General features: G+C 56.0%; 2 protein-coding genes across 2 annotated transcripts in view; one reads left to right on the top strand and one right to left on the bottom strand.

Moving 5' to 3' along the window:
* Positions 1 to 16,510, top strand: part of J7T54_008338 (nonribosomal peptide synthase) — a gene marked incomplete at both ends in the record, with an annotated part of 28,608 nt that extends 12,098 nt beyond the window's left edge. The window contains 2 exons of the mRNA XM_051505365.1: positions 9 to 11,179; positions 11,261 to 16,510. Coding sequence (XP_051363108.1) covers positions 9 to 11,179; positions 11,261 to 16,510 — 16,421 coding nt within the window. The remainder of the gene's footprint in view (positions 1 to 8; positions 11,180 to 11,260) is intronic.
* Positions 16,511 to 16,776: 266 nt separating this feature from the next.
* J7T54_008337 (uncharacterized protein) lies at positions 16,777 to 17,166 on the bottom strand (the record flags this gene model as incomplete). The annotated part of the gene is made up of 1 exon (XM_051505364.1): positions 16,777 to 17,166. The coding sequence occupies one exon, from the start codon at positions 17,164 to 17,166 to the stop codon at positions 16,777 to 16,779; it is 390 nt and encodes a 129-aa protein (XP_051363107.1).
* Between the last annotated feature and the right edge of the window lie 1,116 nt (positions 17,167 to 18,282).

Here is an 18,282-nt window from a genome sequence, read left to right as displayed (position 1 = left end):
ACTCCAAGCCCGATTGCTGCTGGGCTCTGAGTCGACTGCTGCGAAATGCGCTCAGCTATCAGATGATGTTGTTCTCGTCACCTCTTCGTTCTTGAACGCGTGTGCCTCCGAAGCAGATCTGCCCTCTGGCAAGCACCTACCAGATGGTCTGCATCCCCAGAGTGCGGCGTACGTGATCTTCACATCGGGCTCCACGGGTGTGCCAAAGGGCCTCATCATGCCACACTCGTCCGCCTTCACCGCTTTGAAGGACATTGGGGCCCGGATCGGACTGGGAGACAAGACACGCAGCCTGCAATTTGCCTCGTACGTGTTCGATTTGTGTATCGGCGAGATCTTTGCCACACTTCTCTCGGGGGGCGCCTTGTGTATCCCATCGCCCGAGGAACGCCTCGATGACTTTTCCGGCTTTGTTTCCCGTACGGCCGTAAACACGCTCTGGCTGACGCCCACGTTTGTTCGCCTCCTCACACCTGCCGCACTCCCCAGTGTTGACACTCTGATTCTCGCGGGCGAGAGCGTGACGAGAGACATTGTCACCGACTGGGCTGAGTATGTTCATCTCTGGAATGCCTGGGGTCCTAGCGAGTGCTGCATGGCCAGCACATTGCACGAGTTTACTTCCCCCATAGACTCTCCGTCCACCATCGGTCGTTCCGTTGGGGGCCTGTGCTGGGTCGTGGACCAGGATGATCACACCAATCTGGCTCCCGTGGGTTGCATGGGAGAGATTGTCATCACAGGTCACACTATATCCAAGGGATACCTTGGCGCCCCTGAACTGACCGCGGCCTCGTACATAGAAACGCCACCGGCGTGGCTGTCATCTCTCAACTCAACCTTTGAGTCGCGGCTCTACAAGACGGGCGATCTCGGAAAGTTCAACAGCGATGGGACCTTAGAGTTCCTCGGCCGAAAAGACACGCAAGTCAAGATCCGAGGCTTCCGCATTGAGCTGGCCGAGATTGAATTTCATCTCAGGGCTCATTCTGCACTTATTCGGGATGTTGCTGTGGAGTTGATCCAACCTCCTGCGGCTGCAGGTCGCGATATGTTGGCCGCGTTCTTTACGTTGTGCACAGAGAGATATAACAAGCAGCCATCAGACCAGGCAAACCCAACTTCTGTAGTCCTCCCCATGGATGCGGTGCTTCGAGATGAGCTCGCTACCTTGTCCGGTCTCCTTGGCATCGTCATGCCGTCGTACATGGTCCCGGACCTCTTCGTTCCTCTGCGCGAAATTCCCGTCATCACTTCCACCAAGACAAACCGAACGGCGCTGCGGGCTCTGGGAGAATCCTTGTCCCAAGTTCAACTGAGAACGTACGGCCTTGCAGAGACGACCAAGCGCACAGTGTCGACAGACAAAGAAAGACTGCTGGCTTCAGTTTGGGCGTCCATCTTAAACATGACAGTAGTCGACATCGGAAAGGATGACAACTTCCTCCAACTGGGAGGCGACTCTATCGCAGCTATTCGTTTGGCTTCTGCCGTACGAGAGGCTGGATACTTTATTGGGGTGGCGGAAGTCTTCGCTGACCCCCGGCTTTCCCAGCTGGCGTTGCGCATGGAGCCTTTGGAGGAGACCGAGCACGATCAAGGACAGGTCCCTCGATTTGGCCTCCTTGCCCCAGGCGACGACCCGACACATCTTTTAAAGTCCATTGCGAGCCGTTACGATCTGGATGAGGACACAATAGTCGACATCTACCCTTGCACAGCCCTCCAAGAGGGCATGATGTCCTTGACGTCGAAACAGTCCGAGTCGTACATTCATCGCCATGTGTTTAAGCTACCACGTGAGCTGGACATGAAACGGTTGCGACGCGCCTGGGAGACAACCGTCTCCGCCAACGACAGTTTGCGTACCCGCATAGTCCAAGGACCGATGGCACAGGTACAGATTGTTCTTGATGAAGAACTAAGATGGACCGAAGAAACATGCATTGGTGTTGAAGAGTACCTGGAGAGCCATCCCAAGCCATTTCTCACCTACGGCAGCCCGCTGTCGTCGTTTGTTCTCCTTCGAGACCGCCATGGTGATGCCTACCTCATGTGGGTGTGCCACCACGCGCTCACAGACGGGTGGTCGCTCGGTCTCGTGCTGAACCAAGTACAAACCATCTACATGGCGGAAGACGGCGTAGACATCTCGAGACGTTTCATGACGCCCACAAGCGCCCCATTCTCAAAGTTCATTGCCCACCTCCAAAGGTGCGATGCAAATGCCTCTGCCAACTTCTGGGAGTCCCAGCTGAAACCTATCAACAATGCTCTCCCAACGCATTTCCCACCAGCGCAGAAGCTTTCGAGCAGTCTGGAGCATTTGCCACACCACATGACAACCCACAAGACGTTTCTACTGCCACAGTCAAACGAAAGCGAAGTGACAATTTCAACTATTCTCCGAGCGGCCTGGACTCTCGTTCTTTCTCAATGGTCAGGATCCAAAGACGTACTATTCGGATCCGTTCTGTCTGGGCGAAACGTCCCCGTGCCGGGCATAGAGCACACTGTCGGCCCCACGATCACCACAGTCCCTGTCCGTGTGGCCGTACCTTGCGATACGACCACGACCAGGGCCTTTCTCCGTACCATCCAGCGTCAAGCCAACGAGATGACTCCTCATGAGCACTTTGGCGTCCAGAGGATCGCTAAGCTGAACGCATCGGCTCGCGTTGCGTGTGGCTTCCGAAACCTCTTTGTGGTTCAACCTCTGAACCAATACACTAACGACCTTAATATCGAAATGGCGCACGTCGAGGCGCACGGAAACTTTATTGACTATCCCCTCATATTCGAGTGTTTGCTCGGGGACGCGGAAGTCAACACTAGAGTGACCTTTGATCCGCGCCTGCTTTCCACATTCCAGGTGGAAGCCATGTGTGATCAGTTCGCTACGCTCTGCTCCCAGCTTGTCGGAAGAGAAGACACGGTGTCCCTCCACGACGTAGCGTTTGCAAGCGAGCAAGAAGAGGCAACGATAATGACGTGGAACCAAGAGAGCGCTGGAGACCTGAGCGTCGAGAAACGAACCATACCTGAGCTCTTTGCATCCAAGATCGCCCATTACCCCGACGCAGAGGCCATCTACGCGTCTGCCGAGGGAGGAAGCCGGGACATCTGGACGTACGCAAGGCTCGGTGCCGCCGTGAACAGGCTTGCCAATCACCTGCGGATAATAGGAGGCTGCAAGCCTGGGGATGCTGTCCCTGTCTGCTTCGAGCATTCTGTCTGGTACACCGTGTCTATCCTGGCTGTCCTCAGCATCGGTGCCTATTTTGTGCCGCTTGATCCCAAGCACCCGCAAGAAAGGAGACAGGATATCCTTCAGCAACTGGACGCGAAAATCCTGCTTGGCTCAGCGGCTGGTGCGGCTGCGTCCACCGGCATGCTGCCCATTATTGTCGAGGTGTCGTCGTATCTCGATCAACAGCTCATGACTAACGAATCGCAACTACCTAATGTACTGCACGAGGCCGCGTCCCCTTCGCAGCTGGCCTATATCCTCTTCACGTCCGGCAGTACAGGCAAGCCGAAGGGTGTCATGATCAGCAACCAGGCCCTGGCTACAGCTCTGCGAAACCATGTCGAGCCTTTCAAGATGGGCGCACACAGCCGCATCCTGCAGTTTGCTTCCCATGTCTTTGATGCCAGTATCTCGGAGATTATTGGCACACTCCTCCACGGCAGCACCGTGTGCGTTCCCAGTGAGACGCAGCGCATGAACCCACACCATCTTGCGGAGTTCATGGTGGAAGCCGATGTCAACTGGGCCTTCCTGACCCCTGTTGTCTCCCGGCTCATCTCTTCCACTCAATTTCCGTCGTTGGAGACGATTGTAGTCGGCGGTGAAGCTCTCACCCCCAGTGTCATCAGCCCCTGGCTAGACGCTGGCGTCCGCTTCATACAAGCATACGGCCCTACCGAAACCACTATCTTCATGACCGCACATCATATGACGGCCCCTGAGCCACCGGCTATAATTGGGCGTGGTGTAGGGTATTGCAGTTGGATCGCAGACCCCAATGACTACACAAAGCTGGCGGCCATCGGCTGCGTGGGCGAGCTCATTGCCCAAGGACCCTCGTTAGCGGAGGGATACCTGCGAGATGAAGACAAGACTCGGGCAGTGTTCCGTCCGGCACCGGCTTGGGCTCTTAGGTTCTCTGGTGCTGCTAAGGGTAGCGTGTATTGCACGGCAGACCTTGTCCGTTACATTGGTTCTCAGGGCGAGATGGAGTTTGTTGGTCGCAAAGACACACAAGTGAAGCTCCACGGACAGCGAATTGAGTTGGGCGACGTGGAGCAGCACCTGCACTCCTATCTCAGTTGTGTTCCTCATTTGTTTGTCGATATTCTGAACACACACTCCATTGTCGATGGCAAGGAGGAAGAACAGGAGCATCTCGCGGCATTCTTCTGCTTCGACAATGTGGTGAAAGGAGCCGATGTCCCTTATGACGACGATATCCTTCTCCAAGAGTTCTCTGGTGAAGGGAAGCAGCTGCTCGCCGCCGCCGTTGCTCAACTGGAATTGAAGCTCCCCAGCTACATGATACCAGCCCTATTTGTTCCTCTGAACTTTCTACCTACCGTCACGAGCACCAAGGCTGACCGCAAGGCCATCAAGCGTATCGCCTCCAGCTTGGGCGCGGTTGCTCTCCGAGAGAATTATGCTCTCGAAACGGCCACCGATGCTATAAGACCACCAGAATCGTCTATGCAGAAGGTCCTGGCGAGGTTATGGGCGTCTGTACTAGGTGTGTCAGAATCATCCATTGGTCTCGACAGTAGCTTCTTGCGTCTAGGCGGTGATTCTATTACCGCTATCCGACTTGTCACCATGGCTAGGGACTCGGGGATTGATCTGGAGGTGGAAGTGGTCTATCACAACCAACGTCTAGAAGCCATGGCTTCAGCGTGCGACGAGCTGCGCGTGGTCGAAGAGTCTCAGATCGAATCGTTTACTCTTCTTGACGGTCTCACTACCTTGGAGGATGTCAAGGCAAGCCTGGCGCAGGCTTGGGATATGGATCCAGCAACTCTAGATCCGGCATTGATAGAAGATGCGTACCCTTGCACGTCCCTTCAAGAAGGGATGATCGCATTGACTGAGAAGGAACCTGGTACTTATGTTGCCAACATGATTTTCAAGTTGGGTAACGGGGTTGACCCGCAACACATCAAGGCGTCATGGGATCAGATTGTCACCGAGACTCCCATCCTGCGGACCAGAATCATCTGGCTCACCAACGGGAGAGCCATTCAGGTCGTTCTTCGCAAAGGCAGCCCTTGGCACAGGGGGACCATTGAAGGACTTCCCGGCAGCCAAGCCATAAAGCCAGGGTTTACACCCATCGGCTACGGCACATATTTGTCACAACATGCACTCCTTACTCATGAAGCCACGGGTGAGGTCTTCTTCGCGTGGAACATTCACCATGCAGCCTATGACGGGTGGTCCTTGGATCTCCTGTTTGCGCGGTTCGGTGAGGTGTACGCAAACCTCATCCTAGCGCTCGAGTCACCTCCTCGATCGCTGTATGTGAGCTTCATTGCCCATAGCGAACGTGTCCGAGAGACGGCAGCGGCCTACTGGACTCAAACGCTGGAAGGGGCGAGATGCACTGATTATCCTCGACTATTTAACGCCAGCACGCAGCAAGGCGTCCGCACAGATGCCACCTTGAGGCAATCCTTCTCCATCAAGTCCAACCAGCGCCAACACGCTTCCTCAGATGTGACATTGGCAAACCTCATGACGGCAGCATGGGGTCTCTCATTATCGACCCGAGCCAGCGACGGTTCGGGCTCGCTGGAGGAAGTCACCTTTGGCACAACTGTCTCGGGTCGCAATGCGCCTGTCGCAGGTATCGAGTCCATGGTAGGACCTATAGTGACCTCTCTGCCCCTGCGTGTGCTCCTCAGCGCGTCGGCGACTGTCGGGAGATATCTCAGGCGGGTACAGGAGCAGAGCGTCGAAATCATCCCTCACCAGCAATTTGGGCTGCAGAACATTGCGAGGCTGAGCAACGACGCCCGCTCTGCGTGTGACTTCCGCACGCTCCTGGTGATTCAACCTGCCAAGCTAGCTGCGGTCGGTCGAGGTTCGCCGGATGGTCAGCTACCTCTACTTCCAGTTCACGACACAGAGGGCACGATTGAAGATGACTTCTTTACATACCCGGTAGTCTTCCAGTGCCAGATCCCCCAACATGCGGATTCTGAAATATCCCTCACCGTAGCATACGCTTCGAGCGTGATCACTGGTGAAGAAGTCGAGCTACTTTGTGGCCACTTCCAGCAAGCTGTCCTCGCGCTATGCTCTGCCGCCCCGTCTACCCCTTTGGCCAAGATCAACTTGTTGGGCCCAGAAGACACAAGAGTTCTCACAGTGGCCAACGGTTCATCTCCTCCACCTTACAACGAATGCCTCCACACTCTCCTCGAGGAACAGGCGCAGCTTCGTCCACCCGCGCCCGCCATCGACGCTTGGGACGGCAGTCTGACCTACCAGGAGCTCGACAACGCTGCCAACTCGTACGCCAACCTACTTCAGTTTCAGTACACGATCAAGGCTGGAGATCTTGTCCTCGTATGCTTTGAAAAGTCCATGTGGTACTTTGTCGCGATCCTCGCCATCAACAAGGCGGGTGGTGCCTGGGTGCCCATCGACCCAACGCACCCTCGGAGTCGTCATCAGCAGATTGCGAGCAAAACTGGATCGGTAACAGCCTTGTGCTCTCGCGAATGCCGCAAGCACGTCGATAACTTGGTTGAAAATGTCGTCCAGGTGGACTTCATGACGGCACCGTTCACGCAAGATGCCCCGGCGGAGATACGGACGAGGCGAGCATCATCACTCGCTCAGCCCTACGACGCAGCGTACGTCTTGTTCACGTCCGGGAGTACGGGCACGCCCAAGGGCTTCATCATGGAGCATCGTGCTGCCTGTACGGGTCAGCGGGCTATCGCCAAGAGACTTCAAATGTCGAGTGAAACCCGCATGCTTCAATTTGCGGCCTTTGTGTTCGACTTTTCCATTGGCGAAATTATAAGCGCGTTGGTGACAGGTGCCTGTGTCTGTGTGCCTTCCGAAGACCAGCGCATGAACTCCCTGTCGGACTTTATCCGCGAAAAGGGCGTGACGTGGATGTTCCAAACCCCAGCACTCCTGAGGACGCTCAGCCCAGACATGGCGCCCACCGTACGTGTGGTGGGAGTCGGTGGCGAAGCCGTCGGTCATGATATCCTTCACCAATGGTTTGGAAAAGTCCGGCTTATCAACGTCTGGGGTCCGGCTGAGGCTTGCTGTATCTCGAGCTCGCACCAGTGGGCCTCTATCTCCGAGTCTCCCCAGATTATCGGCAAGCCGGTCGCTTGCCATTGCTGGATCGTGGACTGTGAGGACACGGAGAAGTTGTTGCCCGTGGGGGTTATTGGAGAAGTCGTCATCCATGGGCCCAACGTGATCAAGGAGTATCTCGGCGATCCAGCCAAGACAGCCGCCAGTGTCCTCGAGGGCAACGCTCTGCCCGGGTGGGCGCAGAGCGAATCCAGTCTGCCCCCATGGAGCAGGGTCTACAAGACCGGTGATCTGGCGTGGTACAGACCTGATGGCGCCATGGAGTTCTTGGGTCGCAAGGATACGCAGGTTAAAATCAGGGGGTTCCGCGTGGAGCCGGACGAAATTGAGCATCTCGCCCGTGATCACCTGGGATCCCATGTACAAATTGGTGTTGTTGCCTTTGAAAAGGGTTCCTCGGGTCAAGGCAAGCCTGCCCAGGAATTGGCTGCCTTTGTCTGTCCCTCGAACGCCTCCAAGACAGCACATGTCGATCTTGTGGACAGCTTGGACATGCTTGCAAAAGACATGGTGCTTCCACCAGACACAGAGGAGCACAAGGGGATAGAAGGGCTCCAGCGCTTCTTGGGAAGCCGCCTCCCCTCTTACATGGTACCCACCGTCTTCTTTCCCTGTGCTTACATGCCTTTCGTCACCTCCGCCAAGCTCGACCGCAAGAAGCTCAGCGCCGTGGCCGCTATTATCTTCAAGTCGAATCTTGTCTCGTTTCGTGGCGTTCACAGTACGAAGCGGCAACCCCAGACCGATATGGAAGACAAGATGCAGCACATCTGGTCCGAGATCCTCAACCTGCCGCCTAGCGACATTGGCTTGGACGACAACTTCATCACGCTGGGTGGCGACTCAATTACGGCGATCCGGCTGGTGACCATTGCTCGTTCGCAGGGTATCAAGATATCCGTTGCGCAAGTTTTCGCAGATCCGACACTGCTAGCCGTGGCCAGTAAAGCTCAGACCCGTACTGCGAAAGCCTCCATTGAAACAGGTGCTATCACTCTGGAGATCTGGGCCTTGCTTCCGGATATCTTGACTCCACCCGAAATAGATCATCTTGTCAGAGAACAATGCCAGCTCCCAGTGGGCTGTGTGGTGGAGGACGCATTCCCCGTGTCGCCCTTACAGGAAGGTGTGATGATGTTGACAGAGCGCTACCCTGGCGCCTATTTCGGTCGCTTCATCTTCCAACTCGGTTCGCACGTTAACATCGGTCGTTTCAGGGCTGCCTGGGAGGTCGTTTTCTCCCTTTGCCCCAACCTCCGCACCCGCATCGTGCGCGGTCCGGGAGGCGAGCCACTGCAAGCGCACATCAAACATGGAGCGTGCTGGCAGGACACACAGGGGCTTAACCTGGCCGCTTATATTGCATTGTCTATCCAGAACCCCCCTGGCTTCGGGTCTGCTTTGAGTAGGCATGTACTACTTGAGGATGACAACACGGGAAAGGCCTACTTTGTCTGGGAAATCCACCATGCCATATACGACGGATGGAGTTTGAGCCTCATGATGCAGTTGTTTGTCCAAGCGTACGACCATATCGGTACGCGTAGTATCGAAGCTTTTGCGCAGAGTTTCCAGGCCGTCCCTTTCCGCAACTTCGTCCAGTTCATCATGGGGGCGAACAGTCAAGCCTCCGCGGACTACTGGAAGAGGGAGCTCGACGGAGTCAAAGCGTCTGGGTTCCCACCACGCGCCCGTGGCGATGCGATAAAATCCGGAATGCGAACTACTGCTGTACCTCTTCCGGTTTCCAACAAGACAGGCTTTGTCGTTGCGACTATTGTTCGCGCAGCATGGGCGCTGGTTCTCGCTGCCCATTCTGATGACGCAGACGACGTCTGCTTCGGCGCGACAGTCTCGGGACGCCAGGCCTCAGTTGAGGGAGTAGAGTCTATGGTCGGACCACTGCTCGCGACAGTGCCCGTCCGAACGCGTATCAGCGGCGACCAGAAGGTGGCCGACTTCCTCCGCATGATCCAGGACCAAGCCACGGGCATGATCGAGCACGAGCAATACGGCCTCCCAAGAATCTCCCGCCTGGGTCCAGAGGCCAAGGCCGCGACGGAATTCGGCTCCTTGGTCGTTATCCAGCCCAAGTACTTCACGGACCAGAGCATCCATGACCAGAGTACAATGAGTGACCTCGTTGTACTTGTCAACGAGAGCGAGGCCGAGGCTGCTGGTCCCAGTGTGAACGAGTACTACACATACCCTCTCGTCCTCCAGTGCCAGCTCATGGAGGAGCAAGTGCAGCTCAACCTCATCTATGACGAGGCTTGTCTATCGGGAGACCTTGTCGACCGCCTTGGAGATCACATGTCCCATGTGATTCACCAACTTGTACAATTCGCAGCGACGGATCGTCAGGTTGCTGACATCCACGTTGCCTCGCAGAACGACGTTGCCCAAGCAATTATTTGGAATACCTCCACGGCACGAGTGAGCCTCGGTACAGGCACCGACACTCTCCTCCATCAAGCCGTCACGCGCTGGGCTACGCAAGCACCCACTCACCCTGCACTGGTTTCTGCTGAGGGAACCATGACGTATGAAGAGTTAGACCTTGTATCCACGCGAATGGCCAGGGTTTTGGTGCTCAACTACGGAATTGTCTCCTCCACAAGAGTGCCTGTCTGCATGGAAAAGTCAGCGTGGGCTATTGTGGCCATACTGGCCATCATGAAAGCAGGTGGCACATATATACCGCTTGATCCCGCCTTTCCCGAGGAGCGCTTGCGAGCCATTCTGGATCAAGTATCAGCGGATCTTGTCCTTACCTCGTCAACTACACAAGACTTGTGCCGCTCGCTGGGTGTCGGAACATTGGTCCTGGAGCCGCGTGAGCTTCCAGAGGACTACGCAAAGGCAGACTACTACCCCCTTGATCTGCCTACTGTGTCATCAACCGATACAGCCTACATTCTGTTTACATCTGGGTCTACTGGCACGCCCAAGGGTATCCTGGTTGGACACAGGGCAGCGTGCAACAGCGTCAAAGGTTCTGCATCGGCGGAAGGTTACGATTTACATCCCGAGAGCCGTATACTGCAGTTCTCCAACTTCATGTTTGATGTCAGCATCGCCGAGATATTTGGTGCCTTCATGTTCGGAGGCACCTTGTGCGTTCCATCAGACACGGAGCGTCTCACCGGACTGGCGGGCTTCTGCTCCGCTCAGAGGATCAACACAGCCATGTTGACAACATCCTTTGCTACAACTCTTCGTCCTCAGTCTCTGCCCACGATCACCACTCTGGTTCTTGTGGGTGAAGCTCCAACTCGCGAAGTCTTGGATCTCTGGTTCGGCCGTGTGAAAAGGTTGGTTAATGCGTATGGACCGTCCGAGACGGTCATGTTCTGCGCCGTCCACGTGTACAGCGCCCCTGACGAAGAGCCTTCGAACATTGGACGTGGAGCACTAGAAGTCGACATCAGCTGCTGGATCGCCGCCACGGACCACCCAGAGCGACCAGCCCCTCTTGGGTGTGTAGGCGAGATCGTGGTTCGCTCTCCATCCTTGGCGAAGGGGTACCTCAATGACCCTGAAAAGACCCAACAAACATTCATTTCCTCCGTGCCCTGGATCCCTTCCACCACTACGCAGGGGTTCTATAGAACCGGTGACCTTGGTCGTTACAATGTCACGACCGGGACCATTGAGTATCTAGGCCGTCGAGACACGCAGACCAAGCTTCGCGGCCAGCGTCTGGACGTTGCGGAGGTGGAGCATCGAATGAAGGTTCTTTCTCCAGAGAATACTGGCGTTGCTGCAATTGTTTTCAAAAAGTCTACCAGAGTGGTCCTAGTTGCCTTTGTAAGTCAGAGCTCAGCGCCTTCGGGCGACCTGGCTCGTTTGATGCCAGCCGCAGAGACAACCAACATCTTCCTTCGGCAGCTCTGGAAAGGACTCAAATCAGCCCTTCCTTCATTCATGGTCCCCTCCCTCTTCGTTCCCGTTACCCGCATCCCTCTCAACAATTCTCTGAAGCTCGACCGCCTCAAGCTCCAAACACTCCTATCCGAGGCCTCGGACGATAGCTTGCTCCAGTATACAGTACCCTTCAAGGCTGGGGATGATACATCCACTGTTCCTGAGGGTCCCATCACACCCGTGGAGGAACTTCTGCGCGATACATGGGCGTATGTTTTGGGCATCGACCATAGCCTCATTGGCAGACAAGACAACTTTTTCGGCATTGGTGGCGATTCTATCACCATCTTCCGGATGATTGCTGTTGCTGATGAGCAGCACCTGACCTTGTCGGCTGCTGACGCTTTCGCCAATCCAACACTTTCTGCTATGGCTTCTTGTTGCGTCCTGTCAGCGACTATTGCGGCGCGCGGCCTTGAGGGTTCTGACCGTGCTCTTCCACCTTTCGGTCTCCTACCTCAAGAAATGTTCGTGGGCGAGATCCTGAGCTCGGCAGCAACACAATGCCAGGTCTCGCCCGAGTCTATTGAGAACTGTTTCCCGTGCACTCCCCTTCAGGAGGGTCTGATTGCCATGGCAGAGAGCGAGACTGCCTCGTACGTTGCCAGATACATCTTTGAACTCCCAGGAGATCTTGATCTTCAGCGCTTCAAGCAGGCATTGGCCACTCTGTACTCCTTGAGCCCCAATTTACGCACCCGCATTATCTCACATGTTGGTGAAGCATCAATCCAAGTCATCTTGCAAGACCAAGTCCCGCTGAAGGAGCTTACAACCTCTGAAGACGACATTGATCAGTATCTCGGATCCAGCAACAGCAAAGACCTTGTTATCCAGCCCGGATTTGGCCGTCGTCTGGTCTCCTTCAACTTGGTCTACACAGCAGGTGGCATAGCACACTTGGTCTGGGACATGCATCATGCTGTCTATGACGGGTGGACTCTGAACATGATGCTGGATATCCTTCGGAACGCGTATATCCGGCAGACACCTCAGGAATCTCGAGTTGTCCCGCTGGATATCTACGTCCGCCACATCCTCGAGGCATCCGAGGATCGAGAGGCATCTGAGGTGTACTGGCAAGCCCAGCTGTCCGACCATGAACCTTCTCGTTTTCCAGGAGGAAATGACAGGTCCTCGGGTTTCGAAGAGGATCCAAAAGCAGGTTCCATCGCTACGTCCCAGCACAGGTTTGATCTTCCCCCGACCGCCTCAGGCACATCCACCGCCACTCTGCCCACCGTACTCCGCGCTGCTTGGGCTATGGTGATTGCGGAGCATTCGGCCACAAAGGATGTAGTGTTCGGCAATACTGTCTCGGGCCGTAGCGCCCCCGTGCCTGGAATTATGAAGGTTGCGGGGCCGACCATCACAACCTTGCCCATTCGCGTCCGGATCCCTACGGCGGCAGAGGATGAAAGTGTCTCGGTGCTGGACTTCCTCGCTTTCATGCAGGCACAATCCAACGAGATGATACCCTGGGAGCATACTGGCTTGCAGACAATTGCAAAGATGGGTCAGGATCTCCACGAGGCGTGCCAATTCCATAATTTGCTCGTCATTCAGCCAGGTGCCCGGCTCGATAACGACACGAGTGCAGACAAGATGGAGCCCTTTGATAAGATCAAGGTGACGGACAAGACACACACATTCCCCGCAGGCCAAAGCCAGTATCACGCCTATCCTCTCGTCTTCCAGTGCTCCCTACGAGGACTGAAGTCCGTCGACATTGAGGTCATCTACAACACGCAGCTACTCTCTGAACAGGCCATCACGGCGCTCTGTCAACAATTCAGCCATGTCACACTTCAACTTGTGGCGGCCCTCGGTCCAGGAAAAGCACCAAGGCCACTCTCCTCTGTACAAGTCCCTTCGCCAGATGATCTCGCCAAGATGGCAGCTTGGTCCTCAGTCAACTCCACGTTGGACACCCGTGATGAGTTCGCCCATGCCAACATCACTAGGCAGTGTGAGAAGCTACAAGACGCAGAGAGTGTCCATTCGTGGGACGGGACACTCACGTACGAAGAGCTCGAGACTCTTTCCAATCGCCTCGCAAACCACATAGTATCACTTGGCGTAACTTCTGGCACATTTGTGCCGCTCTGTTTCGAGAAGAGCAAATGGGCTGTCGTGGCCATGGTGGCGGTGATGAAGGCTGGTGGTGCCTTTGTCTCCGTGGACCCTACGCATCCGCGCAACCGTATCGTTTCCCTGATCCGCATGGTCTCGGGTGACCATGTGGCCCTCTGCTCGCCCTCTACTGCATCTGTGCTCAGCGGTACGGCGACTCATGTCCTTCCCATCTCCGCGGCTTTCATGGTCCAACTGGAGTACACAACTCTGCCCGACATCTCTGCGCTAGACAGAAACACGGACCCTTCTCGAGCCGCGTATGCTATTTTTACATCCGGAACCACCGGCGAGCCCAAATGCGTGGTCGTCAGCCACCGTGCGCTGTGCTCCAGCAGCGCAGGGCATGCCAAAACCATCGGGTTGGGCCCCGGGTCTCGCGTGCTGCAGTTCTCCAACCACGTTTTCGACGTCAGCCTCGGCGAGATGCTTTCGACCCTTATGATGGGTGGCACCATCTGTGTTCCCTCAGAAGATGATCGGATAGGAGGCAGGCTTGCCGCATTCATCGGCAGCAGCAGCACGAACACAGCCCTGCTCACGCCTTCTGTCGTCCAGACGCTGCATCCTTCAGAGGTACCGGGTCTCAAGACGTTGGTCCTCGGTGGTGAGGCCCCGACCAAGGAGAATGTGAGGACGTGGTATGGTCGGGTCAAGTTGCTCAATGGCTACGGGCCCGCTGAGGCCTGCATCTACTGCAGCGTCGCGGAGGTGTCGCACCCTGGGGAGGACCCGGCCATCATCGGTTCGGGCTCCAACTTCCGCCTGTGGGTAATGGATTTCAAGAATCCCAGCCGTATCGTGCCGCCCGGTTGCGTCGGTGAGCTTCTGGTCGAAGGGCCCGGTCTAGCAGATGGCTACCTGGGAAGCCCTGTGGCAACGCGTGACGCCTTTGTCGAGGTCGATACGAGCGCCTGGCCCACATTGGGGCTCGCGGAACAAGTCTCGACGCCCGTGAAAAGAATGTACCGAACGGGCGACTTGGCCCAGTACTGCCCGGACGGCCGCGTCAAGTACCTGGGTCGCAAAGACAGCCAAGTCAAGATTCGTGGTCAACGAGTGGAGCTTGGCGAAATCGAGTATCAAGTCCAAAAGATCACGAAGACCCTCCAAGACAACATCAAACATTGCGTCTCTGACGTCCTGGACGTGAGTGGTCGCCAGACTCTAGCCGTTGTGCTAAGCCATGGCGAGGCAACCCAACACGCAGTGATGAGACCTATGATGGCTACGCAAGCATTCAAGAAGCAGATCACACAAGGTCTCCCGGTCTTGGAGGCGGTTCTACCTTCCTACATGGTGCCTCGTCACTTTATCCCCGTGACGAGCGTGCCCTGTAACGCCTCAGGCAAGATCGACAGGAGGAGACTGCGCCGCGAACTCGAGGCCCTGACGACGGCGGACATGCAAGCATTCTACGTCTCCTACACTTCATCGGAAGAGGTAAAGGTGTCGGGCATTTCAAAGCCCACAACCTCTGTAGAGCGCAACATTCACTCCATTTGGGCAGACGTACTACGCCTGCCCCCCATGACCTTTGGAGTGACAGAGAGCTTTACCCACCTTGGCGGCGACTCAATCAACGTCATCAGCATGATCAAGAAGATTGAGGCGCGTCTCCAGGTCAAGATGAGTGTCCGGGACTTCAAAGGCCGCACCACCACCGTGGCTGGTTTGGCGAGAATGGTCGAATCGAGCCGCATAAACGCGAATACGAGCTCGGCCTCTGAGTCAGACTTGTCATCTGACGTGCCCTCTGTGGACCTACCCACGGAGATAGCCACGCTCACCGAGGAGGTCACGTATCGTTTAGCTATGGACAAGTGGAGTGGTCTATTCGAGACAACTGGTGTCTCGAACGTATTCCTCACGGGCGCTACTGGCTTCCTCGGTAACGAGATACTTCGGCAACTTCTTCTCTCGCCGACGATAAGCCACGTCGTGGCCCTGGTGAAAGCCTCCTCGCCCGAAGCCGGCCTTGGTCGCATCTTCAAGTCCGCGACGTTGGCTGGCTGGGTATCCCAGCTCCACCCAGCCGCACTGCGCAAGATAGAGATCTGGCCGGGCGACTTGGCATTGCCCCGTCTAGGCCTGACGGCAGAGCAGTGGTCCCGCTTGACGCGGCAAGTCCACGGTGACAGCAAGCACGGAATCGACGCTATTGTTCACAACGGCGCCTCTGTTAATTGGTTCACCGATCTGGAGGGCCTGTACGCGGCCAACATCACCTCCTCGGTGCAGCTCGCTTCGGCTGCACTCGAGTGCGGATCCAGATTCGCGTACGTGTCAGGAGGCGTCAAGGCCGTCAACACACAAGATCACCAGCTGGAGGTGGCGAGGCAGCTCTCCAAGACCGGAACAGGGTATGTGCAGAGCAAATTTGTGGCCGAAAGCGTGATTCACAACATTGCCGCCTCGATCACGGGGCCGAACCCGATTTCCATCGTGAAGCCTGGTGGCATCATCGGCGCCGCATCCTCTGATGGGGTCTGCAACTCGGACGACTTCCTCTGGCGGATCGCATCCACGGCCACCTCGCTCGGGGCCTATCCAATGGAGCCCGACAACCACTGGCTCTTCCTCGATACCGCGCAGAGTGTCGCTCAAGTTGTGTTGGCACAGCTAGACAACAGGCTCCCCGAAACTAACACAAATGGGATCTTTGTGGACACGCAGTGCGGGCTGAGCGTGCCCGACTTCTGGGAGATCATCAAGGAAGAACTGTCCCCTGAGACATCTACCCTCCGCGCCCTGTCGTGGGATGAATGGTCCTCAGCTGCCCGCACGCACATGGAAGCCGTGGGACCGACGCACCCCCTCTGGCCTGTCCAGCACTTTCTCGGACAACTGGCCACCGGGAGTAGGCCCGCAAACGGCTACACGGAGCAAGACACGCACCGGGTGGCAGAAGCCGTCCGCAGTAGCTTTCGCTATCTTCGCCGGGCGGGCTTCATCTCGCCAGGGGCTACGGCTGTTTCGCATCTCGAAGCTCAAGGTGTCGCGTCTCGCCAGGATGGAAAAATGGAGCTGTTTGGGCGGTCTTCGGCGCGACAAGTCCAGTTCACGGAGGGTTCTCCTTGATTTGAAACATATTTTTTTTCCTTTAGTGATAGTGGAGTTGGGGCCTGGAGAGTGTTCTGCGTTTTTTTATTTTTGTTTTCCTTTGTCTTTTCATTTTTCACAAATTGTTGTCATACATATAAACGTTCATAGACTGTGATTTCGAATCAATGAGAGGTGACTTTTATATGGACGCATGGCTATTGCGCCTGTCTACTGCGAGTGACCCCTTACATCCCTTCTCTATCGGAGCAAGCCTGCGATGCCTTGCATCATTTCAACCGTCATCACTCCTTGCTCTCGGGCTTGGCTGTCCACCACCTGTGAATGGCGCGTCCGTAAAAGTACGTCTCAAAGGTGCCCCAGATGCCAATGAGGACGTAGACGAGGATCTTCATGTTCTTGCTGAGACCCAAGCCATCGAGGCTGAACTTGGGGTACTGCGGGTTCATGTTGGGCGGGGGCGTCTGCTGTTCCGTCTTGGGCGACTGACTGGCAGCGGACTGTGGGCTGGTCTTGTCGGATGTTCTCTGTGCGCCGTTGAGAAGAGCCGACGGCGTCGTGAAGGGCTGACGGGCCGTCCGTCGCGACGCAAGCGCTGGCTGGAGAAGGCGGCACGCCTGGGGCCTTGCCAGCGCTGCGCGACTCGCTGTGGCGGCCATGCTGAGTGGGATCATGGCGATGATTGTGTTTGCGAATGACGATGAATTCCACGATGGGATGGGCTTGGTGACGGTTCTTTGGAGGCGTGGAGTGGAGGTGTGCTGATTGGAAGCACTGGATTCACTTCACTGGAAATTTCCGAAATCTCCCACCGGGAGCGCGCCAAGCAAGAGCCATGTCTCGTGTATCGACGGCCGTCGCTTTTGCCTGGCAGGGGGGTCTGTGCTGTAGCACTAGCCTGTTGGCGGGCATTGGCTGGCCCGTGCGATCCTGCCTTCTCTGCTCTTCGTCGCGTGTGTGCCTGATTGACTGCTATTGTTTTATGACTATCAAGTGGCTTGACGACTAGAGACTCCACACCGGTCATCCAATTGTTTATTCATCCGTTTGCTACCAACATGAGGTGGGCTCCGGAGAATAAAGACACGAACACGCCTAGCTCGGGGGGGGGGGGGGGGGGCGCAGCGGACGCCGGAACTTTGCCCCTGAAGGAATGGTGTGGTGCGGGGGACAGGCTAAGCCCTGCGGAATGGAGCACGTCGCGTCTCCCGCCCGTAGCGTTGAGCTAATGTGGACTTGGCATTCATTAGATTGTCCTCACGTCACATGCTGCTCAATATGCATGGATGCTGGCTCACGCTGTGAGAATGTAGTGAACGTGTCTTGGTGGCTGCATGTGGTGAGGAGTGTCGTGCGAACGGTAGATCCCGGAGCTTCATCTCACACGCCCCAATGAGTAAGCCAGAGCAGGGGTCACACTAATACGCCACGAAGCCACGTACTATAGGCAAAGGATGTACAGTCAGTCACTGCTGACTGATGAGATGACAAGGATCGCCCTTATTACTCAACCTGCTCAGTCGATACTCGTAACGCTCGTGCCTGGGACGTTTGTGTGTGCCAGCATGATGCCGGGCAGCATGGCGTTGGGCGCCTGATACCTACTTGCTTACCCTACGGACATTTGGGTTTCCACCCCGCTAGAGGCTGGCGGCGAGTAGTCGTTGACCTGTTGTAGATTTTGCCTTCGATAGCGCAAAGATCTATTTCTGATTTGTACGTACATGGCAGGCTATTACAGGTGTGGTTGATTTTGTTGTTTAGCAACATTCGGCGCCACCCCTTGCAGT

Source organism: Emericellopsis cladophorae (genome assembly GCF_022114955.1).
Source record: "Emericellopsis cladophorae strain MUM 19.33 chromosome Unknown NODE_14_length_400046_cov_116_985211, whole genome shotgun sequence".
NCBI classification, from domain to species: Eukaryota; Fungi; Ascomycota; class Sordariomycetes; order Hypocreales; family Bionectriaceae; genus Emericellopsis; species Emericellopsis cladophorae.
Note: the sequence above shows the minus strand (reverse complement) of the source record. Positions and strands in the feature narration are given on the sequence as shown.